At 36.6% G+C, this 25,805-nt stretch overlaps 2 protein-coding genes across 11 annotated transcripts; one reads left to right on the top strand and one right to left on the bottom strand.

Moving 5' to 3' along the window:
• Window positions 1-1,543: 1,543 nt before the first annotated feature.
• Window positions 1,544-19,732, bottom strand: ERMARD (ER membrane associated RNA degradation). 10 transcript variants are annotated; one of them, XM_050709370.1, is made up of 19 exons: window positions 19,700-19,732; window positions 18,927-18,980; window positions 18,204-18,372; window positions 16,991-17,130; window positions 16,347-16,448; window positions 15,711-15,800; window positions 14,556-14,653; window positions 13,873-14,009; window positions 12,502-12,616; window positions 11,784-11,886; window positions 11,337-11,366; window positions 10,750-10,818; window positions 9,809-9,979; window positions 8,824-8,907; window positions 8,487-8,566; window positions 7,591-7,719; window positions 6,003-6,212; window positions 4,956-5,069; window positions 1,544-4,350 (listed from the first exon to the last, which is right to left on the bottom strand). In XM_050709370.1, exons 3-19 carry the CDS (start codon window positions 18,370-18,372, stop codon window positions 4,191-4,193), a joined length of 2,001 nt encoding a protein of 666 aa, XP_050565327.1. In that variant the 5' UTR covers window positions 18,927-18,980; window positions 19,700-19,732; the 3' UTR covers window positions 1,544-4,190. The 10 variants fall into 10 exon arrangements, with proteins under 10 accessions (XP_050565327.1, XP_035394921.1, XP_035394920.1 ...); XM_050709371.1 differs by having other exon boundaries at window positions 2,322-4,350; window positions 18,927-18,983; window positions 19,700-19,714; XM_035539024.2 differs by lacking the exon at window positions 19,700-19,732 and adding an exon at window positions 19,513-19,699 and having other exon boundaries at window positions 2,322-4,350.
• Window positions 19,733-19,825: 93 nt separating this feature from the next.
• Window positions 19,826-25,432, top strand: DYNLT2 (dynein light chain Tctex-type 2). The gene is made up of 4 exons (XM_035539021.2): window positions 19,826-19,923; window positions 22,432-22,632; window positions 23,451-23,609; window positions 24,999-25,432. The coding sequence occupies exons 1-4, from the start codon at window positions 19,837-19,839 to the stop codon at window positions 25,107-25,109; spliced, it is 558 nt and encodes a 185-aa protein (XP_035394914.2). The 5' UTR covers window positions 19,826-19,836; the 3' UTR covers window positions 25,110-25,432.
• The last annotated feature ends 373 nt before the right edge of the window (window positions 25,433-25,805 follow it).

The following is a 25,805-nucleotide window of genomic DNA, read 5'->3' as shown; positions in this document are numbered from 1 at the left end:
CAGCATAGGATCTCTACTCATATTTGAAAACTATATCCATTCCAATTTGAATTAAAAGCATTACATTTCTTATTGTTTAATTCAGTCTTTTATCTAAAACCTCTCCTTGAGGTGGATGACAGGCTGCATCAGAACTCCTGAAATGTTAAAATAATTTAAGATGCCCTTCTTATCATTTAGATGGGATATTCAAGAAGATGCAATGGAATTTGGGACAAGGAGGTGATCTGAGGCAGCCAGCACAGCTTCACCAAGGGCAAATAGTGCCTGACCAATTTGGTGACTTTCTATGTTGGAGTGACTGCATCAGTTGATAAGTGAGAAGACTGACCCATGTCATCTACCTGAACTTCTGCAAAGCTTTTGACACAGCCCCACATGACATACCAGTCTCCAAATTGGAGAGGGAGTTGAAGGTTGGACCATTCAATGGATAAGGAATTGGCTTGAAGGGCGGACCCAGAGAGTTGTGGTCAGTAACACCATGTCCAGGTTGAGGCCAGGAGCAAGTGTTGCCCCTCAGGGGTCTCTTAGGACCATTACTATTTAACATCTTTATCAACAACATAGGAAATTGGATCGAGTGCACCCTCAGCAAGTTTGCAGATGACACCAAGCTGAGTGGTACAGTCAATACAACAGAAGGAAGGGATGTCATCCAAAGGGACCTGGACAAGTTTGAGAAAAGTGGGCCCATGTGAACCTAATGAGGTTCAACAAGTCTAAGGGACAGGTGCTGCACCTGGTCAGGGCAATCACAGACATAAGTATAGACTGGGAAAAAACTCACTGAGAGCAGCTGCAGAGAAGGACTTGAGGGTTCTGGTGGACAAGAAACTTGACATGAGCTGGCAGCACACACTTGCAGCCCAGAAGGCCACCTATACCCTGGGCTGCATCAAAAGAGGAGTGGCCAGCAGGTGGAGGGAGGTGATTATCCCCCTCTGCTCTGCGCTTGTGAGGTCTCACTTGGAGTACTGCATCCACATCTGGGGCCCCCAACACAAGAAGGATGTGGACCCATTATAGCAGGTCCAGAGAAGGGCCACAAAGATGATCAGAGGGCTGGAACACCTCTCCTACAAAGAAAGGCTGAGAGAGCTGGGGATGTTCAGCTAACAGAAGAGAAGGCTCCAGAGATACCTTAATGCAGCTTTTCAATACTTAAAGGGGGTTTATAAAAAAAGATGGAGAGCAACTTTTTCTCAAACAGATAATGACAGGACAAGGGTGAATTGTTTTAAACTAAGCGAGGGGAGATTTAGATTAGAGGTTAGGAGGATGTTCTTCACTCCTAAGGTGGTGAGGCACTGGAACAGGTTGCCCAGATAAGTTCTGGGTGGTGGTGAACACTTCAATATCCGTGGAGGTGTTCAAGGCCAGGTTGGATGGGCGCTTTGGGCAACCTAGTAGTTTAAGGTGTTTAAGGTCCCTTCCAACCCAAACCGTTCTATGATTCTATGAATTCCACTGATTTAGCCAGGATGGATGCCTGATTTTCTTCAATGTTTTCAAAATTTCTGTAATTTTTTTTTTTTTTTTTGAGTTAGAATGCTTAACATTAGCTTGTAAGTTCAGGAAGTAATAGAAGCAAACAGCTTTTTTTTTTATATGTATCTGTGTGGACACATTATAGAATATATGTATATGCATATATACACACACAAATACAAGTTGACTTATTGAACTTGGAAGAACTAACTGAAGAATTCTCACTCCCTCATTAGTATTACCCAGGTTTCAGAGATCCTTTTTAAACAAAGTATTTCAACTACCTTCCTCAGACTACTTTACAGATTCTGCACCTATGTCTATTCGCCTTCACTGTACTACCTTCAGGAAAATGCAGACCTCAGGGAGCAGGGCCAAGAAATAAAAGTGGCAAAAGTAATACTTGGATAAAATGCCACGCTTGCAAGAAGACATTTTCTACTCTTCTAGACATTTGAAATTTCAAGAACGAAAACATTTTTAAAAAGACTGAGCAAATACTTATACATTTAACAGGAGACTGCACAGTTTTGGACAGCTCAGTCCCAGAATTATGTTTAGGACAACAGAAAATCAGAACACTTGCATTTAAACATCAAGTGTTTTGTCAGCTTTACTCATGCATGTACCCACTAGATACTTTTGGTTATTCCAAACATCTTTTATTCTTGGGAATACTGGGAGTCCTGACTCTGAACCTACTGTATCTTAAAACTCCACGTGATTCCAAACAGATGGCAAAGATAACAACTGGAGCAGAGAAGTCATTTCAAGTAACTGATAAAGGACAAAACCAATGATTTTATCATGTCTCTCGCCATTTGCTCTCCTAGGTGCATTGTAGAATATAAACTTATTCTGCAACTCTATTCTGTAAGTCTTGTAACAACAGGAAGAAACCATAAGCCTTGCATGCAGCTCTACTGCAAATGTCTAAGAAATAACAGCATCAAGACAGAATTAATTGGATTGTCCTAGTCTGTTCCAGATTTGTCTAACCAATAGACGGTAGCAATGTTCCCATCAGGGAGCTTCAGAGGTAGGAAAAACAAAATTGCCAGAAGTCCATCATGTTTCTTACTGCAGACTTAAAGCAGCAAAACACATCTGTGGCATTAATTAGTAAATGAGAAACTGTCAATGCTCTCCTCCTTAGGTAAACACAGATGAAGAGAATAGTGTGCAATATCATTTTAATGAAGTTTAAATATAGGAAGAAAAGGAGAACTTTTATGTTGTTGAAAATACACACGGTCTGTAAGGTGCTTTTCAGTACAAGAACATATTTTCAACACGGAGAAAGTATGTCATCTATTTATGTAGTTTTAAAACACTAGGAGTTTTAATTTCTTAATCTTTCCTCAACAAATAGGCAAAGCTTTAATATTTTTTTGCCTTACAACACTTACCACCATCAAAGCAAGTGTCATAAAAGTAACTACCAAGCTACGCCTAGCAGAAGTTAACACTTCTGAGCAAAGTCAGATAGAAAATGCATCTTCCAAATATAATTAAATTTGCCACTTCAGCTGTTAAAAAAGCTGAAATTTTATACTGTGGCTCAAAGATTGCATTCAATTAATTCCTAGTTTAAATCCTTTTTTCTCTAATTCCCACTTCTTCATATCCTTTACTTTTAGGATAACTAAAAAACCTTGGAAAGTGACATAGTTAAATTACAAAATTACAACTAATATATTGAAAGGGTAGCATAAAGGAAGCAACATGATTTTACTTTATATCTACCCCCCTCACTGAACTAGTGATTCTCTCACTGTGATTTCCAGTCAAAGAATCTTATTAAAATGTAACTTGAATCTCTAATCGTTTGTATAATCAAACGATCTCCAGACATTACCCTCTGGTTTTGCTCTCCATAGGAGAAAGAAATGGATAGAGATTGGTTGTCTTCTGTGAATCCATTCTTAACTTGATGCATTCCTTTGAAATTCTAGTCTTTGCAGACAAGAATATGGGAGAAAGTATTTTGAAAAAAATATAGATATATTCAAAGGAATCTTGTATGCAACACAAAGATAACTTTTTGAACCATAGTAAATACATGTCTGTGATTGTGTACACTTTAGAGTTCATATTTAATTTACATGCAGTTAACTTACTAACTAGATATGTATTGGGAATGAGCAGATAAATTAAACAAATGACACACATCATGCATGACCTGGCTGTTTTGAACTAATAAAAACAATTATAGCTGTCAATGAGCATTACTTTACCTTAAATGTTGTACTATTCATTGTTTCTTAATCTGTTGATCACAGCACTTGAAACTATTTCCAGTGTATTTCATCAACACATACAATAAATCTTTAGGGATTTGATTTTTTTTTCCAGAGCTTTTATTCATGCTCTTTTCTTAGGTGCTTTCAGTATAATAAAAAACTTTTTATATAAAAAAAATCAAGCTACAAAACATAATATACTTAAAGTAGAACTTGCATCATCCTGAATGGACTCGCAGTCAATCCTTTTCAATGGATTTGGCAAACAGCTCATTCTTCAGAAGCTTGATTATTGAACTCCAGTCTCAACAGTCTTCTAATAAAAACAATACATTTTGCATCCAAAATTTTACAATGACTGATGAAGTTTGCTTTTAAACCTTAGACTCATCAAGTTTGAGGACTTCAAAACTCTTAAGATATAACAATATCCTAATAACCTTAAAACTATTTAATTTATGTAGCTGACTGAATTAACGTTAGCTTTCTGTCACTGAATTCCCTTATTTTTATCAAAGCCTTATTTGTAAGCTCTTCAGTTTCATCCCACTTGTTTTTCTCTGGGCTTGTGTATGTCACCAAGTTCTCAGTATACTGCAAGACTGACTTCAAAAACCTATGAGAAATAAAAACAGAAGAAAAACTCATTAAAGGACTTAAAAATAAAAAGCTCTCAGTGCCTGACTTAAAAGTTGCTACTTTCTTCTACTTCTGAAAGAAATGCACTTGTTCATTCTCACTGCTAGAAGCAATGATTTTCAGAACTGCAATTAAACAGTGACAGAGAAAGAATGCAGTCATATAATGTGTAATACAATTTTCCCCATAGTGCTTTTCTTTTCTGTCAGATGTTTCAGAATACGATCGTCTGTTAACTGACACATGAGGAGTAAAATTACTAACATATTAAATACAGCTTTTATATACTAAATTTTTCACTGTGATCATTCTCTGTTTATACTAAGGAGGAGTCTAATAATTAAAAATGTGAATAACTGAACCACATATTTTCAACTAAGTTATTTTAGTCCTTAGTGAACATTGTATAACATAACTGATGACTAATGATAGAAAGAAGGATGATAATTCTTCTGCAATAAGTCATGCTATTCCTTTTTTTCTTCTTTACAGGATTTACATTACAGATCAAATTTATTCAAATGGCCACAAAAAGAGTGCGCGTAACTCCCAATTATCACAATATAAGTTATATATACTCACTTTAGATACTGCTGATAATCAAAAGGAGTCTTCTTACAAATCAAATGGACATTGACTACTTCCAGAGTAATCAACAGTAAGATGAGCCGCAACACCGGAGACAAAAACTTAATACTAGAAATAAGGAAAAGTATTTAATTATAAACAAACTAAATCCAAATTAAATTGAAATCACTAATATAAAAAATTCCTTAGACTTCTGGATCCATCCTAAATAGTTGGATATTTAATAGTACAAAAAGAGACTACAAAAGTCAGACAAAAACAGGCCAAGTATCAAAACTATACAGACTATGAATTATGAAACCTCAGAAGAGGAATATAAGAGAAATACATATAATTAAGACTCCAGAGAAAACCTCACCAGAACCCACTACCCCACAGATAATAAAACGGAGATCAACTGAATTACAAATACACATTGTCAGTTTACACTGTTTCTTAAATAACGTGTTTTAACGTTTTGAGGAATACAACCTGGCCAAGAAAATCATGCTCACAGTTTTCCCAGTTTTTAAAGTAGATTCGTAAATCCTTGAAAAACACTTGTGAATGGGAACAAAATTAATGGAATCCTAAAAATCTCTCTTCTATCTAAAAGATGCTGACCCAGCCATGATAAAAAGCAGAAGAACTAAAGTAGGTAGAGTCTTGAAATCAATTTAACATATTGCATTCAGGTAAAACTCGAATGGCATTTTTATGCTTAAATAGGAAAAGCAGGAAATATATATATATATATATAATCTAACATTTAAATGATACTTTTATTTGAAAGCTTATAATTTACAGTGTAGTAGTCTAGCAGTGCTAAAAAAAACAACAATATTAAATTGGTCTCCAATTTGAGATTTTCTGTTATTTCAATATTACTACATAACATAAACCTGTGTTGACACTTAACTCTGAAATTTTTAATGAGAACATAAACACTGCGTATTTTAAACTTGTAAAACAAAACACTGGAAGCTAGCAACAGCAGCATGCAGCCACTATACCACAGCACCATAAACATAGCCACAAACTAAAGAAAAAACATCAACCAACCTGTTTAACATTCGTACATAGTTATGCCTTTGGCGAGAACGTAGCGTCTTTTTCATCCACTGTTTATATCTCAACTCAGTGCTGGTAATAACTTGTTCTGACACTTGATGGCACTGTGTGCATATTTTACGGAGTACCACTAATACTTCCAGAACAGGTCGTGGAGAATAGAGTGTGCAAATGTGTTTATCACAAAGTTTTACCAACAGCCTCCAAAAGAGGAAGTAATTGTTAATTTCAATCTTTTGCTAGACGCATCTAACATGAAATATATTTCATATTTGGTATGGTTAGATTTGCAATGTTTTAACTTAGAAAACTAATTACTCCTACCTCATGACCGAAAAAAGATCTTTATACACTCTGTGTACTCTATCGCTTTACTAAATACAATTGAAAAATTACTGGTGATGAATGTGTTTCCCACTTCAAATCAAAGAAATACAATGACAATAAACAAGAACGTCTAGCTGAAATGATACACTGAATATACCAAATCAGAGCATTGCTGTGGTTGGAGCCTCCCACTATACTTCAATTCACAATGAATTATCATTTATCATAACAAAACTTACTCAGACAAATGGTATTAACTAATACTCCCACTAGTGTATTGTCTTTCTTACAGGCAGAACAAACAGCAGACTTAACACTTCTTAATATAAAGGTGGTGCAGCCATTGTTTTAATCAACTGCACCAGATTATGAATTGTTAGGGTGACCAAATACCTTTCTCCTGTCCTTTTCTGATCTACAAACATAATGTGTCACATTTCACTTTAAACACTGTTCTTACAGAACTGTTTCTTAATCTCCTTCACACCAAAATTATCTCTCAGCAAAACATTAATGAGTAAAACTGATAAAAGCAGAAAACTCTTAAAATGGTTTACCAGTTTAGCAATTGGGCTGCTTTTTAATAAATTAGAACAATGCAAGTTGATGAATAGAAAATGGAAGGCACACAGTCTATATATTTAAAGCAACGGATACCATCCTCTTTGCCTTATCCTGCCCATACCCAATAGGTTTGATTAGGAGCACTTTGTTCCATCATGTTTATTTAGTCATGAACCTCTTCAGAGTACAACAGGCCCATTAAAAGACAAGTTGTTTTGATCATTATTCCATGTCAGTTTTAACTGGACCTACCCATATACCTCTAAAGTCTGAAAAGTGTAACAATGTATTTTCTATTTCAGAATCTTGTTACTAAAACACATAAGAAAAGAATTATGTAGTGACATATTACTATTTTTAAATGCCATGCATAGCTATGACATCAAACATTAAAACAAAATTTCTGATGCAGTTTTAGATTAAAGCCAACTTAATCTAGTCAGCACATACATATTTACATATATTGCTTCCCCAGTCTGATTTTTTCTTCCAATGCTGAATTCTAAACTAAATCTAAATAAAGACCCAGATCTACAATGTCTCATTGTTGCAGCAGCAATATTGGAAAAATACACGCAATATTTCAAGTACTGTTCTGAAAACAGGGAAATGAGTAACTTAGGTTTGAGAGTTCTCGTGCTGAGCTACGTGCAGAAGTTGACAGTGGGAACCAGGAAAACAAACTTACCTCTCTGTTACAACACTATTGATAGGATCATCTGGACTACAGCAATCCTGGGGCAAATATTGCTGTAATTGACAGAGGATTTCAGCCATCTTCAAAATTAAAGAACTAGTTTCAGTATTTCCTTCTAACCTTAAAAAAATAAAACATTAAAAAAAGTAAGATTGAGATGACAACATTGTATAGTGGTCATTTGTCTAAATGGCATAGATTCAGATGTAGATATTTTGGATAGCAATGTATTTGATAACCCCTCTTTCTACTGTCTTGGTTTTCCCTTTAAGTATAACTTTCCTTCTCCAATTAAAATCAGCCTTTTCTCAGTCTCAGTACTCTCAAACTCCTCTTAATTTTCTGCTTATTCATTAAAATTGTGAAGCATACTGAATATGTATGTGCCTGGTGCATTCCATTTTCACCTGTCAGATCTAAATCAGTGTAATTTCCTATTTAATATCTTGTGTAAAGTCTTCCATTAATTTAGTTACCAAGCCCTTTTCAGAATAAGCAATTCTTTTCTGTTTTACATCTGGTGAGACATCTTTTTGTTTTTGCTGTGATGGGCTTAATTTCTAGTTTAATTTCCTAACAGCTCCTTCAGTATCTCTTCAGAAACAGAACAGGGAGTCACTAACACCTTTGTGTTGCTTTCAAATGGTTCCTCATTGCCTTCTAGTTAGTGCATTGCTTGTAGTTTTTACACCGTATTTGCGTTACAAATATGTATAGCACAGATTAATTTAAAAAGAAAAACAAAGGGCTCTTTCCACAACCTCTTTGGTGTCTGTCACCTTACTAGTAAAGAATTTTGAGACACTTTTCATCTCAAATCCTATTGTTCATAATGATTTTGAGAACTACTTTTTTTTTTTTTTTTTTTATAAACAGCATATACGTACCCTTTAACTGCTTGAACATGTTCCTCAGGCACTGTTGGTAATTCAGGCCATAAGTGAATGCTCTTCACACATTCCAGCACCTAAGATTCAAAAATGTACCATGAAAAATTGTATGTAAAGTACTATCTTTGACAGATAACATTTTATTTTTCTTAGTGGCTATTTTAGAAAAAAAACTGCAACAATTGGTAATCAGTTCAGTAGTCATAATTGTATAAACTGACACAAATTGTTAAGGTTTATGTTAGGGTAATCAAAGCATGAAGACAATAATTAAGACTAATTTTAAGGATTCAAAATTTTATGGACTAAAATGCTTTCGACTGTAAGCATTTACCTGTTTCTTGAGTCGGGAAATTGGATGAAATCGAGAACGGTAGCAACTTGCACAATTCATCAGTGGTTTTATGATCATGTGTTCCTGATTACAAAATCAACAGTTGACAGTCAGCAGACAAAATACAACATTTTCTTCAAACTGTCCTAACTGGATGCAGACTAAAACTTATGCTTTACTTTATGCAAGCTACCTACACTACTGAAGTCAATTAATTTCAAATGTCTGAGGGATTAAAGCAATAATCAGCACAATGAGTTTTTAAAGCTTGATTTCTTTGGCATATTTCAACAATGAAACCTGACTGCAGCTGAGAGAAAAGTAACCATGAACTCTCAATGCAGCAGCATGCAAATCTTGAGAAACTAAAAAGAGATCCAAATTATAAATGGAAGATTTGTCTCAAAGGTTTTTGTTTCATATTGAAGGAAGTAATGCCAAATATGAACAGGAAATTTGTGACAGTGAATGTAATAATTGCTAATGTTAAGGAACATGTATTGCTAGACAAAAGGTATATACAAATTCACAATATAGAGTGTGGACACAAATTGCATCTCCACTTCTGAAACATGATTTATACTGTCTCAGAGAGAAAGAAAATCTCAAGCATTACATACCTCAATGGCTGAGCTACAGTTGTTCTATATACCTTTCCAACAATACAGCTGATAAACAGGCTAAGTATCGATATAATTTGACAAATCATATATAGTACTATCACTATAATCTATGGATCAACTATCTAAATAAGGAATAGTTAATCAAATTAAGATACAGTAAGACGACTTATTCCAGAAAACTTTCTGTACTTACTTTACTACAACACTAGAAAAACATACTTGCACAGTTTTTTACTTGGAGGAACACTTTATTTCCATGAAAAGCTGCTGTAAAGAAATACGTAGTCATGACACTATCTAAAAATACATTCGGCACCCAAAAGAACTGAAAATTCTTCTGACAGCATAATATTGATCCCTACCTTAAAAGCAACTGTGTCTTCATCTGAGAATCTACAGAGAAGTGTAATTGCAAATGCAACTATCTGATTAGCCAATTCTCTAGGAAATGTTTTTAGATTGATCTCTCCATGGCTTAAATGATCTCTTATACGTGGACCCTCCTGGTGGTTCAAGAAATCCCAAAGAAATTCCTGTGGAAATTCACACCAATGGTGGTGAGTGTACAGAATATCATCTGAAAAATAAATATGTGACTGTGTCTATAGGAAAAAAGGCGTTTAGATGTTTAGAGAAAACAATGCACACCATGCTCATAACAAAAGGGCAACTAGTCCATCTTGCTACCTTCTCAGGAAATTCAAAATTAACATACAAGTTATTTCATGAAGGGTAACAACAAATTTCCTTTAAATTTGTGTCCCAATTCCTACAAAGCCTCTGACTCTCAGTGCAATAAACTCATGTCTTTCTTGCAGTCTCAGAAGTCTCTAAATTCAACACCTCTAGTTTTCATGTTCACTGTTACGTTTGGGTTACAATATGCAGAATGTTCTCTGGTAGGTTTGCAGCTATGTTCTTATGCCATCTGCCCACCTAGTATTACATGTGCCCCAGAGGAAGTCAGAAAACAGTTTTAATTTTCCTCACGTGGCAACAGTTTTTCTCCTGCTCTACTCAGATGATCTTCAGAAGTCTAGAACAAACACCTCTGAGACATCTGTACTTCATACAGGACAATCTTAGAACCTAATTAAATGTAGCATGTCAGGTACTACTTTGTATATTTCACAGTGGAAAAAGTAACAACCTTTTGGTTCTTGGTGCTTGAAATAAGCTACGTGGAATAAATAAATGATCATAAATATATCATTATTCTGAAAGAAAACAAAAATAAAACCAACAAAAAGGAGAAACAAACAAAATTACAACAACCACAAAAAGAATTTTTCAAAACACTTGCCATGGCAGGTTCTTCAAGAACTGAAGGAAGCTGGTTGATTTCTTCATTATCCAAATGCTTTTTTAGCATCTAGAAAAAGTAATTTGAATATAAATGCATTGTTGAAAGCCAAACAATCAAAGGAAAAACACTAAGTAAATAGCTTTTCTAATATTAAGCAAATACTTCTCCCACTCCAGAAACAAGGTGTATATTTGCTACTGATTAAATATTTGACTATTTGAGACAATTCGGAAGGGCTGTAAAATTGAGGACTTCTGCTGGCAAGGCTTATTTGTATTTGTTTTGAATAGCTGAATCTAGGAAAATGGCAGAATATGTTTATTTGAGATGAAGAAATAAAAAAATAAAAGCATTTAGAATAAATCAAAAACTCTTCATTAAAATTTGTATTGATTTTGATACCTTCTGGGGGGTGCCAAATTTAAAGTATGTTTTCTGCCATTATCTTCTATTTGCAAAAATTTAGAAGTAATGCCTTATCCAACACAACAAGAAAGTGCTTTCTGATCTTTACTAATGAGAAACATGCACATGCTTGAATTCTTTCACTGATCCATATTTAAAAAAAATAAAATCACAATTACCTCATCAAAAGTGGTGTAGAGAGCAGAAGGCTGGAACAAAAGATATTAAGAATTATATGATTTTTCAAAATAGACAGGCATACTGAAGTTATACTTATTCATATATGTGAGATACCAGAGGTGCATGAATAGCAAAAAAACTCAAAAGAAAAAAAAGACTCAGATTTTTTTAGCAAGGTTTTTTTTTTTTTTTAATAAACATAACATGATCTGCTTTCCTCCCTTAACTACTGTTTTTGAACACTAACCTTCAAGTAGTTTTTCAGACCACTTTTAGTAAGGGAAAAAAAAGGTGTTAATGAAACTTTACTGGAAATTTGTAAATGATGTTCCACAATTTCTTGGAATTTCTGGGGAGGAAAAACTGCAAGTGTCACCTTGCTTCTAGAATAATTATTCTGCAAATCCTGTGAGTACTAAATCTTAATTGACTAGACAGAAATTTACCTCAGCTGTTAGCAATCGATTTGGACATTTATTAGTTGTAGTGAAGAGCAATCTGAGTCCAACTTCCAGCTGAGGAAGTAAGAGAATCACACAGTCAGCATACCTGAAAAAATAACAGAGATACCCAAAGGGTTTTTCTTCCCTTATAAATATAATCCAAATGGAAATTAGAGCCATCTTAGAGATATTCTTTCAGGCCAAACAAACCAGACCAAAATTCCTTTGTAATGAGGACCTTATAAACAAATTTTAATGACTATCTGTGCCCAACAAAAGCTGACCACCTAGTTCAAATCAGCTCAGAGATGACACTAACTTACAAAAAGGTGGATCATAGAAGATGGAAAAAAATGTACTATTTTTTTAAAACATGTTAATATCTGAAGAGTTACTTCCATTCACTTTCTAAAGCTCTTCTCCTTCACTACATCTGCAGCAGTTCCTCAGCTTAGATTTCAATACATAGTTTATATTTCTATATTTCTAGTTGGCACAAAATAAATTAATAAGTCCACAAACTTTCTGAGGGACCATCATTACAATGCATAATTATATGTTTTTAGGCAACAGATTTAGCAAAAAGCTTTGGAATCCACAAGTGCTGCTGACTAGTATTCTATAAATAGTAAATATCTAGAAATGAGAAGACTAAAGAAATTGAAAGACTAAAGACTACAGACCAAGACTAAAAATAGGGAAAAAACAAATCAACTATTACCTGCTTTGCTTGAAAGCTGTTAAAGCAGCCATCCAAAATGGTAGCATTGATTTAAATACAAAATTAGACACTTGCACTAGCTCTTCTGCTACACAAAGTGTTTCATGATTAAGATCTGCAAGTTAGCAAAACAACATTGATAAGTTACATGCAATCTACATTTTTCTAATTCATTCTTAACATTTAATTGAAAATATTACTTTAGCACTTATAAAGGGAGACTTAAAAGCTATTCAGTTTATTTCAACTATGCAAGTAGAACAGCAATCACAATACATTTAATATCAGAAATTGAGTTTATAAGATTGCATTTCTACTAATAATATAAAGTGACAGCATAAACACAGTAAAAAATGCCTACAATTTTTGAGACTAAAAGATTACACAGCAACTGGCCCCAGTTTCTATTGAGATGTTCTCCACCTGCTTCAAATACTTCAAAAAGTATAATATATCTTAATCACTTTAATTCATTAAGAATCAGTACAATAGTATTTTAAAAATACTGTTTCTATTTTATCAGATTTTCTGTACCAACATTTGGCATAATAAATACTTTATACTTCAATGCTACCACATAATGAAAAAAGACACTTAGAAGATCATATCATAAACACATTCCATGACAAGCCATAAAATAAGTACAACTTAATTGTAGATGTTTTTCTGAAGCACACCAACAGCTACAGGATTTATACTACATGATGATTTGAATATTATCAGCTTGATATGGTTTCAAAAAGCCCCATTCTCAGTTCCGTGAACAGATGTTTCACTGAGAAATTGATTAAATAGCACAGACTATGGCCACCGTATAGACCAGGATTCCTCATACGTTGTTGTTCCTCTAAAAACAATGGAAATACACCTAATATGGTCTGAAACTACAGTGATGAGATTTTCATCTGACACTGTTCAGGTCCTTCCCTGAGAAAAGCATCAGGGTACTGAAGATGAGGCATCATACTGTTTCACCACTACCTTCCCTGAAATATGCAGAGCACTCCTGCTGGGACTTTTGCACCTGAAACCCCCGATTCAGGAAAAAATTAAAGATTTTGTATGACTATTAAATAAAATAAGTTTTCATCATCAAAAGATTGGAACATATAGGTGAAGTCTTCATAAGCAGTAATGTTACACATTTCAGTGTGCTGCAATTATTTTGGAATACAGTATTTTTTGATTCAATAATGAGTAGAATTGCTTTTGTATTAAAAAGCGGTCCTACAAGCACAATTGATTCATCTAAAGACAGCATATGATATTCTAGTTAAAAGATTCAATCTTAGAACTGCGGAAACTGCATTATTTTCAACAGCACTTTTGGACAATGAAGCAATAAAAAACAGCTAAAGGTTAAATACTTGCCTGGAAATGCAACAAGCTCCTCTAAGGTAATGAAGGTCACATAAGGTCGATGTACTAAAATAGATTTAGTTTTCAGAAGATATGTCTGTAATAACTGACCCAATCCTGCAGTTAAAAAAAGCAGCATAGCACAATATCTAGGGAGAATACCATAACATATTAGAAAAGTCTACATAACCAAATCTATTGAAAAAAATCCACATTTGTGGGTTGGGGACAAAGGTTTCTTCTGCTCTTTCAAAGAAGATCCAGTACCTGTTCTACCCATCCCTTTTGAGTAGGGGTGCTTAATGATTAACTACATTTACAAGCATGACAAAATGTGGAATTAGGAAAAAAAAAGCATCAGTGTATTCTACTTGGCTGCTGCTGCTGCTCCTCCAACCTGCTTTTTGTTCCAAGTTATTCCTGACTGTCCTAACAGACAAGGAACTGTGTTTCACAAAAGACCTTAAGTCTTCTCAGTTTTCCTGTTAGTAAAACACACTGGTCCTAAAATTGACCAGTTTCATAATGGCTTAAGTATTCTATGGAAATCCAATTCCAAAAACAGCAGCAGCAGAAAATTGTCAGGATACTGCCAAAGACCTTAGGACACAGTACTAAAATACTAAAATTTACTAATTGCTTTTCAGGAACTGTCAATCTGACTGATAAGAATTTTTTTTTTTTTATTAACTTACTTCGCAGGAATTTCTTGTGGGGATGCAAACCCATGCCACAAAACATTACGAAGATTCAGACCATACGGTGATCCAATGAATACCCTTAGTACATCCATCTAATTAATAAACAAAATGATTACTACATGAAGAAATCTATTATTTATTACCTTGTGTCTTTCCCTGACAGGAAATTTGAGAAGTTATTGAGAAACTATAATGCCTACTGTCAAAATGACTGGGCACAGCTTGTCACAGTAATGGCAACTAACTAGTTGCAAATCCCAAAGGTACTGAAAGGAAATCTTAACTTTTTTGTACATGCTATAGAATACAATAAGGAAAGAATAAAACTTACAAACATCCTAGACAATTATGACAGGAAAACAAATAAGATCAAATTTAGCTCTTACTTATCACATAAATACACAATGATTTAGCAGAAATTTACATAAAAAAGGCAGAATTTGCATTCAAAGTTGTATTCCCAGACCACTATCAAACAAAAAGGGAAACTGTTTAACTATAAGAATTGAACTTTTCCACATGCCTCTAAGAATTCCAGAAATAATCCTTATAAAACTACTAGACTGGCTAACAAGATACAACCTATACTCAGTCCTAACAAAAAATTTACATTTGTAAAACTGTATGAGAAAGACCATCTACTTTGTTTACACAAGAGGGTAAATGTCATCAGAATTTTGTTTTATTATTTTTATGTAAATGGGAATGGGCTAACTACTTTTCTCTATTAAAAAAAAAGTAGTATGGTAAATGTTATAAACCATTTTACTACAGTGGCAGTGAAGAGAAACACAGCTTATTAGAAGCTGCTTATTAAGTGTGTATTTTCAATAGTACAACTCAAAAAGAGGCAGACAACTCTGCGGCTTGCTTACCCCTTGCCAAATATATGAAATTTTGTGTATGTGGGCTTTTCATGTAGAAAAGCAAGTAAAAACATATGGGCTTGCCTTAGAAATCATTACCATTTACAATTATAATATTCACTATTTTTTGCCATATATCTCCCAGATTTTCTGTGACACTGACGTAATGAAAATTTTCCCAATATATTACAAAATTTGCAGTGCAAGCAAAGGTTATGTTTGGAAACCTGGGAAAAAAAAAACAGCTCTGTAGTTGTTACTTATTTCAGAACTATGCACTTACTACATCTTGTCCAAAAACAACTGCAAGCTGCTCAGAAGCAAGCAAATCTCTTAGAAGGAAGGGACAATCTTTACCAATCAGTAAATATACCTATTAAAGAAGAAGAAAAGGTACAAGCAATTAAAGCATAAATAATTCAGTATATTTCTTTGTATTTCAAACACAGAGCTTGACTATTTTATCCAGTAATCATTTTCACTACTGAAAACAATCAGGGTGTTAAGGAAAGTTCTCCAGCAGCCCACTCCCATGTTTGCTCCTGCCTCTCCTCACAGAAATTAATACATCATCAGGTCATCTGTGGAAAGCATGCTGCTCTGTTTCAGTTAAATAATTCAGAGCAGCAAAGACCTACTATATGCACACAGATTAAGCAAACATTCCTTTTTTTAAATGAAATTAGTGAGTGCATTCACACAATCAACTCTACCAGCACAGGTGAAGGGGAACCAGAACACTGCCATTAGCACAACTGGATCCAGAAAAGAACATCTGTCCAACTGCAGGTGTTACTATGCTACTGTGTACTACTACATTACAGGGTAATTTCAGTTTTCCAAAGTGCAATTAAATCCAAGAGCTCGTTCTCATTTTATAAAACCAAATCTGCAATTGAATACACATAGTGGCACTTACATCACCCAAAGCTCTCTCCAAGCATGATGTTAGCTTCATTAAGCCAAGAGCAACTTGAGTAGCTTGTGCATATTGTAGAACATCAAATACTTCAAGAAATAACTGTGATTTGTTGGGAAAAGACAAAGAACGTTGCATTAAATATTCAGAAGGAGAAATCAAATTGTCAAAGGAACACAAAAACATGACCTAAATATTCCTCTGTGATTGTCATTATGCAACTACAAAACGAAAACCATGCCACGGTGATAAAACTGTAGATGTCTGGAGGGCTACTTCCCTAGCCCATCTCTTGTATTTTTGATCACAACTTATCTATAGGCTCACATCTAAAGAAACATTATAACTAACTTTACACAGTAGTATTTGATATTAGACACCTATTATTAGTCTTTACAGAAAAAGAAAATCCTACCATCTTAGGTTAGAACAGGCCCAAAGCACCAGGTGTTCTTTTTGTGGCAGCATATATAAAATCTAACCATAGAGTCAGGAAAATTAGAAGTGACAATGTATCACAGAAGGACAACTAGTTACAAATTCTAATCATTTCGGTTCATTGATCTCTATTGTGTATTCTTATACTGAACTTCCACAATGAGATCACGCGTCAAAATACAAACTGTCAACAGACATTTCCATACCTCCATGTAGTTTGTCCAGCGGAACCATACTGCATACTGAACTACAAATTGCTCTTTGGTCAGAGATTTAAAGTGCAAATTAACAGATTCACATATAGGTCCAAGTGATTGTACACTTTTGACATAATCCACACTTTGATCTTCAATTGAAAAACAGAAGGTGATTAGAATACCAAACCTACAAAGGTCCAATATTTTAAAAACCATAAGAAGTAAAACCTCCTGTAGCCCGTGTACATATTTAGCTCAAACAATTTTATCCAGATTATTTTAACACAACTGATACACTACAATTTACTGTCCAAAAGAGCACACAAATGAACTACGGAAAAGTGTAGTGTGAAACCAGGTAAGATCAAATGCCTTCTCCAAAACAAAATAAAAAAGACTTAATGCAAGAACATATGGAATTAAAGGGGATTATTATGTTCTACCTTCTTTGAAAGGGGAAGAACCTATTAGTGAAAGAGTACAATAATTCTATGCAACCAAATTGGAAGCTACTGCAGGCTCAGAAGCCTCGACCAAATTGCACCACTTACACCTGTTAAAGAATGCAGAGGGATGTGGTGCTTATAGAGTGGTATCATTGCTTTTCTTTGGTGGGACATTTTGAAGCAAAATATATTCTTCTGATTCACTGAAAAATACTGCTTGAGGCAGATATATCTATCATTTTTACCATCTCTGGAAATTATTAAAAGCTTACAGTTTGCCAAACGAAAAATCAGCCAGTTCATCAGGACACAGATATTTTGTTTTGCTTAACAAACAATTACAAACTACGTACAGAAGTGAAACTTGGGAAAATAAGAACTGAAGCAATAGTAGGACTACTGATGGCTCCCAGGTGTTTTAAATTTACTGCAAAAAGTATATAAACAGCATAGAAGAAACCAATTATGAGGCAAGAGATTCAGTTCTGCCTCTCTCCTACATAAACACACAAGGAGCTGTGAACTGAGCAGAATAAGGAAGGAGGAGCTACCTATGTAGCGCAGATTACATGAATCTTAGGAGTTAGCAATAACTAAATAATAAACATGGATGAAATGTTTAAAGCTCCTTGTAGATAAGTAATATACATACTCTAGCAAGTGAAACTGATGCTATACTGTAATAAAATGTTATGACTAAGCCAGTAGTACTATCAACTGTACTGAGATTCTACATCAGTCTTTATGTATCATTACTACAGAAGGTAAACACCAACCTGATTCAAGGTAATGCAAATGCTCTGTAACGGCTTGCCAATGTACTTCTCCATTTTCAGACACAATATAATTAATATCATAGATGTCTTTTTTCTCAAATCCAAGTTTGCAAATCATGTAATGCACAGGTGGAGAAAGACAAGTACTGACTGAGTCTGGGAGTGCCATCTAGAACACACGAAAAAGGTTCTTGCATTAAGAAAGTATGTAAGAACAAGCAAATTATTATTGAAGGATACCTGTAAGCACAGATACACAGATAGCAATTTAGGATCTGTAAACAAGTAATACAGAATCTGTAAACAGGTTAAGTTTTGGAATGCAATTTTCATCTATACATATTATGAAAGGAATTCTCTGAGCAGAGCCACTTTGTAGAAAAGTCAGGAGGAGGAGGGACAGAATTACTCTTATTTGCATATACCAGTTTGGTGTATTTCTGAATGGTTACATCTACCAAGCTAGTGACAAGGAAGAAATTCTTTACTCAGAGGGTGGTGAGGCCCTGGCACAGGCTGCCCAGAGAAGCTACGGATGCCCCATCACTCGAAGTGCTCAAGGCCAGGTTGGATGGTGCTCTGGTGGGAGGTGTCCCTGCCCATGGCAGGGGGCTGGAACTGGGTCATCTTTAAGGTTCCTCCCCACCTAAACCATTCTGTGATTGCCTGAAGACAGAAGAAAAAGGATCACAGCCTGTACATATGATCTGCAAAATCTCTGACCTTTGTGCAGAAATTGATGTTACTTCAAGCAAAACCAAGCGCTTCAGTAGTCTCCTGCTGCCAGCAAGAAAAGAGCAAGTAAATTCTGTGTGAGCTGGTAGTAATGGTAAAACAATCCAAATATAAATACTAACTGCATCTTTGTCTAAATGGGAACTTAGACTCATTCAGAAGCATATACTGAATATGCAAAAAGATAGAATGAAAGATATATATCATAAATATGAAAGAATATGCAAAAATTAGAACCATTCACACTAATGGGAAGGAATATATTTCTGACTTAGTAAAAAAGTTTCTCCATTGAAGAGGCATAAAAGAAAGTTAAGAAATTGCTTAAAAACAAAGGATGACAATAAAAATGTAAGGGGTTTAGCGTTAAATAAACATACGCAACACGTTGCTTCCTCTTAAATTATGAATTCAGACTCACAAGACCTATTTTCTGAATTCAAGGCTTTAGGGAATCGCTACGAAACTGCACAGGTAACGCCACAAACACCCCCGCTCCTACACGGACCCGCTACCAGCTGCCATCGGGAGCACCCCGCCCGCGGTTCCCCACCAACCCCAAGCGCTCACAAACCACGAAATTCAGCCTTTCGCGTCGCTCCGAGGCGCCCCAGGCTTCTCCAGCAGAGGCCGGGCAACAGAGCAAAGCCCAGAGGACCGCGGCAACCCCCCGGTGCCCCGAATATAAGGCGGCGGGGAGCCAAGAACCGAAGTAGCGCTTCCCTCTCCCCCCTCTTCCGCCGCAGTCCGGCAGCCATTACCTCGCTGCTGCCCGCCCCGCGCACCACGTCACGGCGCTCTGCGGGCCCCGAGGGAAGGCCCCGCCCGCCCCCACACTGCCGGCCGGGAAGGAGGCGAGGGCGGGTCGGCATCACTGGCCCCTGGCCTGCGTTGAGCCATGGAGACGCGTCCCAAGGCTGAGCGGCGCCTGAGCCTGTCGGTTGCCCAGCGAGAGCGGCCGGGCCGGCTGCTGGAGGGTGTGAAGGTGGCGGCAACGGTTGTAGCGGCGGCGGCGTGCACCCCGGGGGGTTGGCGGGGGTGGCCGCTTCGCCACCGCTTTGGTGGCCCTGTCGCAGGTGTTAAAGCCGACCTGTTGAGAAATGGTGTTTTGTCCAAGTGGCGGAGGCTCTCATCCCTCGGTGTACGAGCTCCTGCCTTCCCAAAGTTAAGCCAGCACGGCACAGTCCAGTACCGTGAGAGCTGACTTCTGTACAGCCCATGTGAAACCAGGTTGTCTGGCTTCGATAGGGCCTATACAGAAGGATGTAGAGGCTCGATAGAAATGTAACGGCAACACTGAGAATCATAGAATAGAATCATTATGGTTGGAAATGACCTTCAAGATCATCTGGCCCAACCATCGATCTACTACCGATGTCAGCCACTAAACCATGTCCCTAAGCAGCAGGTCCAACCTTTCCTTGAACACCCCCAGGGACGGTGACTCCACCACCTACCTGGGCAACCCGTTCCAATGCCTAACCACTCTTTCTGAGAAGAAATGTCTCCTAATTTCTAACCTAAACCTCCCCCTGGCACAACTTGAGGCCATTCCCTCTAGTCCTGTCACTGGTTATCTGTGAGAAGAGTCCGACCTCCAACACTGTGCTAGAACTTGGAATCCCACGCTAATAATGCACATGAAGAAGCAAATCGTACCGTCTAGTGTTTGTATGGTGAAATACAGAAGTGGATTTACTTATTAACCCATTGAAAGTCTTGGTTAATACAATCATAATGATAAAACTGTGCAGGGAGATCAATAAGGATTTTGGTTACCTCATTAGCAAATGAAGAAACGTTTATGGAAACTTTTGTCACTGCTAATAGCAGTTAAGCTTCTAATAGCACCATTTGAAGTTGGGTGCACAAATTTTCTTCCGTCTGCAATTGTACAGGCTGAAGATCTTGTGACTCATATTCAATCACAATAGCGAAGAGTTGCTGTTTAGATTGTAACCATTTTCACAGACTCAGTTATATTGAAAAGGTTTGGGATATTCATCTGGTAAGCTCAGATAGCAGAGTTGATTTTTCCTTTTTCCTTTCACTTTTTTTTTCCCTCCTGCTAGAGGACAAGGGATAAGCAGATAGGCGCTACAGCTTTCATAGCTTAACCTTCATAGTTCTGAGTTTCTGACAATGAGTGTCCACAGCCTCAGTGCAAATTTGTCTGCTCCTTCCATTTTAGTGTAGTGTCAGTACTATTCAGAGCTTGTGCTGTTGGCATAGTAACAACAAACACCTGCAGCCAATTTGCATTAGGGCTGCCAACATCACTAGTTTGTAGCAGAGTTATCTAACGGTGAGGAACTGGGAGAGAGATGTAGGTAATATCTCTAGTGTCAACATGGCTAATGAGCAATATCATAAGGAAGAGACTGCATTGCATCCCTTATTCTCAAACTCCTCTGACTGAAAGATTTGTGAACCCCAAAGTAGTGCATCTTTTCAAATAGTTATTATTAGAGCTTTCTGTTACCCACAAATGTATTTTTTTCCCTATGCCTTTTAACGTAAGCCTTTCCCTGGGGTGTTATATCACCCTCATGCTCTCTTCTGACAAGTAGCTGATGATTTTCTCTGGCCTAAGTTTTCTCTGTAGTAAGAAAGTGGAGCAAGGGGCTGAAGAATCAGCAAAACTGGAATGTGGTTAGGAGGTAGCTGGTATTGAAGACCACGGTCTGTAGCAGTTGTTACAATCTCATTGGTACCACGTGCTTTTCTGTCTCTGTCTTTTGTTATTGTTTTACAGTTGTGTTTTAAGCCAACTGTGGAGGACAGCAGGTGATGACATCTGTATGCATCATCAGACTTGCTGCTTGCATTCATAGAAGGCCAAGTTTTGTTATGTGTATTAAAAGAATGATATTGCATGAGCTGGATGGGGAGAAAACTTGGATCTTCAGAGTTCTCGTGACACATAAAGAATTACTACTCTGCTTTGAAGTTCAAGCAAAATTACAAAGCTTGCAGATGAAAGTATCTTTTTCTTTTTAATGAGCAAATTAAGACATTAATACATAAGGCGTTTATTTAGTAGCATCACAGCAGTGAGGACAAGTAAAATTTCCTAGTAAATGAACCAAGCATATATTTTGGATTTTGTGTATAATTTTTGAATGAAAAGCTTGAAATTGTGATTAACAGTCTCAGGCACATGTTGGTATTTTTTTTTTTTTTCCTATAAAATGGAGTGAATGCAGAGTGCTAGTATGGCATACTTGCTTGACTGAGATTAAATACAAACTTAATTGAGGCTTCATTGGAAAATAAATGAAAATTGAACAAAAGTTAACCACCATTCTCTTTTTCAGTGAAAGCAAAGGTCTCAAAACAGCCAGAGGAAAAGATGTGAAATTTCTAGCTTTTCTGCTTTTTCATAACAGACTGTTTTTTTCCTCGTAACTATATACCATAAAGTATCATTTAGAGCCTGTAAAACACTAAGCCATTTACATCTAATGCAGAATTTCTTATTATTTTTGCACAGATGAAAGGAAAACAGAAGCAATCTATTTTTGAACCTTTAGCTCCCCTGGAAGAAGAATATTTCAGTGATTCAACAAAAACTAGGCGACTGCCATTCAGAGCTAGTAGGGCAAAGATAAAATATGCTAATACATACAGACTGGAGTCATATAATAAATTTCGGGATTATTTAGTAAGAGACAAAGCTCAAGCAATACTAACGGTATAGTACTTTTTAAATGAATTTTCTACTTTTTTTTTTTTCAACAGCAGTTTGTCTTGCAAAGATTAAGCAACTTCCGCTGTTCCATTAATATGAACTTAAAACATAGGCATAAATGTTTGCAGACTTAAGTTTTGGCACACATGTAGTATAAATGTGCTATGTTTCACAAGGTGCAGAAGGCCCTCTGCGAGTTAGCCACTAAGCATGTGCTGTTCAGATGGAGCTGAAGCTTAAACTCTTACCCATTTCTAATCGAAGTAAGCTATAGTATTCAAAGTACCCTGGCCTCCAAAATATCTGGATATCCAAAGATCCTGATCTTGGATTTGTGAAATTCTACTTTGATTGGTTCTATTAATGTCACTTGACCAGCATAACATATGCTTGGTGTCCTTGACAGTCTGACTGCCACACATAAAAATTAAGCAGAAAATAATGAGAACAATCTGTTAAAATGTAGCTGCTACTGATATCTTGAAAAGTTACAACTAACTCTTGTAATTCTGAGGACAGGCCTTCAATATATGGAACAGGTATTTGTAGAACTATTTTCCAGTGAACTGAGCCTAAGTGCTGGAGAATAATACATCCCTGTTTGTTGAAATGAGATTGGCTGTATATGTGTAATTGTAACTTTCAAAAAATAGATAAAGCATTTCATATTAAAAATAGTGCAGCTTTTGCTGTTTGAGAGGAGCAGCTATATTTTACAGTCTATTCTACTCCTTATTTTTTCTAATGAAAATACCTGTAAAAGTTTCTTGCAAAGAACTACCTGGATGAAAACTAAGATCTTTCAAAATTGTTTTTGATAGAATAAACTTCAACAAGACAAATATGATGCAGTTTCTAGTCCCTCCTTGTGTGCTTCAATCTCTGAAGAGATATTAACAGCTACGAAGGAAATGGGCTTTGACCGTTATAAGTACGTGGTATCAGTGCTAATTGTGGAAAAGGCAGGTCAAGCCATACATGTGAGCAAACGAATTATTCTTAATACCTTTTGCAAATTGAAAGTAATTTTTAGAAGTGTATGTTATCTCCTAGGCGTTAAACCACATGGAGCAATGTAACATGAAGTAGTCTTGGAGCTTTTAGGTTCCATAGGAAAGTAGTATACTAGGTGACAAAGGCACTGCTGTGTTTCTGACTAACCCTGTTAAGGTGTGTGTTTGGTTTAGGTTGTTTTTTGTTTGTTTGTTTTGTTTTGAGTTCAGTAACAGTGGTAAGGAGCCCATGCTGTTTTTCTCTATCAACCGGTTATTTCCACTGTGTGCTGTGCCAGTACAACTGCATGACATCAGTGAATATTTTTTTCCTCCTCTATTTCTAGAGACGTTTGATCTCCAGTTAGGTCATCAAATGTCAGCGTAAAATGCAGTGCAGTTGTGCCAGGGGGTGATATGGGAAGGAATAGGTGCCAAGGAAAGGAGTGGAAACTGTTTTAACTGGAGCTGCCACCAAATGGATACTCCCGGGACTACACCTGGGACAACAGTGACCTGAACTTGGTACAACCAAAACAAAACTATTTATTTGACTGCAATTTTCCTGTGTTGTGTGATAATTTACATGTGTCGCAAGCTCTCTTTGGCCTTCAGCACACTTTTTGGTCTCTTGCTGAGAATTAGAAAACACTTGTAGTAGTTGAACTGCAGCTGGTGTTAAAACCTGGTGTTTTGCTCAGGTGAAGTCATACCTTGTTCTTAATGGCTTCTGTGAAATACTGTTTGAAGGGATTCTGTCTGAGGCTAGTCTATGAAGGTCCTACATCTACTCACTTTTCCTGGAGCTGTGGTGCAGTACATTGCTTCCTAATTCGTACTATATGGGTGTAGAGCTGTAGGAGAAAGATGGATTACTGAAATGTTCCAAATTAACTTTTTTTTTTTTTCTCTTGAAGATTATATTTATTTTAGCAGTGAATTTACACGTTAGCTTTCAGAAGAATTTTACCAAAAAAATGAGAGCCCAGTAAATAGTCACAAGTATACTGGTAGAGGTGGAAGTGGCAATCACTTTTTACTTGGATTTGTTGCCAGAAATGGTGTCTGTCGATGTCATGTTTGAAGGGATGCTGTTACAGTATGCTAAAGTGGTAACAAGTGAACATGACAGAGCTGAGTTTTTGGTGTAGATGTTTCTGGGTCAACCGGGGTGGGAGCTTTAATGTGAAGCAAGAATATATATTTTCATATCAGATAGCATTTGTTCATTTTCACTGTCATTTTGCAGTTGCTTTTACTACTTGTGGCTCTCATAATGCAATTATGTCAGCATTTATGTAATGCACGTGTTATTTAAAGTATAAAAATTGTGCTATATATAATCTCACAAATGGCTTTATCTTTTCTTTCCTTTAGGTTGCCAGCAGATGGGTTTGGGATGTTCAAAGAGACAGTTGGGTTTCAGCTAAATATGAAACGGAAACATTTATAGCACTGGCTTTGGTAATGGCTTGCTATTATGAGTAATGCTCTAAAAAGCGCACCTATTTTTGTGCATCACAGGACTTGGTATATTTGAAAATTTTCAGAACATTAGTCTACCAACAGCATTTGTCCAAAATCCGGTACTAAAATATAGATGCTGACATATAGTTGGGATAATTTTGCTCATTTTTCGTTGTAAAATAACTTCTGAAATGTGCGTGGTTAAGTACATGTGGGCTTCATCTGTCATAATGCTCTGAAGCAGCTGGTGTAAAGCCAGACTTTGTACAATTTTGAATGTTTGTTGCATACCTAGAGCTGTTAACGAATGCTTGCAATAAATTGTAGGTGTCTGTTTTCTTAAACGTGTGCTTTTTGAAGAGGAGGCAGCGCTCAGTTTTTTTTCTCGGTTGTATTTATGATAAAATGCCGGTTCGTATAGAAACGTGAAGTGGGAAGCCATCTTTTGCACGCTTGTATTGTGCACCATTTCCAAAGGCTTGCCTTGAGCGAGGTGTGAATTTAATCCCCGGCTTCCCCGGGTTCCAATCTTGCGTTAAGCATCAGCAGCGTTCAACCTGGTGCCCAGGGGCCGAGCTCAGCCAGCCTGGCCATTTCAGCGGCGTGAGTCCTAATGGCCGAGACAGGCTGACAGCGCGCTCGGTGCCACCGCTGCCGACAACCCGTCCGCACCGGGCGTGCACAGCGATGGCTGCGCTCCTCAAAGCAGCGCTGGCC

This window comes from Cygnus atratus, chromosome 3, assembly GCF_013377495.2.
Source record: "Cygnus atratus isolate AKBS03 ecotype Queensland, Australia chromosome 3, CAtr_DNAZoo_HiC_assembly, whole genome shotgun sequence".
Classification (NCBI taxonomy): Eukaryota; Metazoa; Chordata; class Aves; order Anseriformes; family Anatidae; genus Cygnus; species Cygnus atratus.
The sequence above is the reverse complement of the archived record's forward strand: the minus strand, read 5'-3'. Positions and strand labels throughout refer to the sequence as shown.

Bases quoted from the DNA above. Each gene is read 5' to 3' on its own strand.
- ERMARD (XM_050709370.1), bottom strand. From the start codon at position 18,372: ATGGCACTCCCAGACTCAGTCAGTACTTGTCTTTCTCCACCTGTGCAT. The intron at 8,567-8,823 runs GTAAATGCTTAC...TTTGAATCTTAG, and splicing joins TTTCCCGACTCAAGAAACAG to GTGCTGGAATGTGTGAAGAG. The intron at 7,720-8,486 runs GTACGTATATGC...TATTTTTTTAAG, and splicing joins CATGTTCAAGCAGTTAAAGG to GTTAGAAGGAAATACTGAAA.
- DYNLT2 (XM_035539021.2), top strand. From the start codon at position 19,837: ATGGAGACGCGTCCCAAGGCTGAGCGGCGCCTGAGCCTGTCGGTTGCC. The intron at 19,924-22,431 runs GTGGCGGCAACG...ATTTTTGCACAG, and splicing joins GGCTGCTGGAGGGTGTGAAG to ATGAAAGGAAAACAGAAGCA. The intron at 22,633-23,450 runs GTATAGTACTTT...TGTTTTTGATAG, and splicing joins AAGCTCAAGCAATACTAACG to AATAAACTTCAACAAGACAA.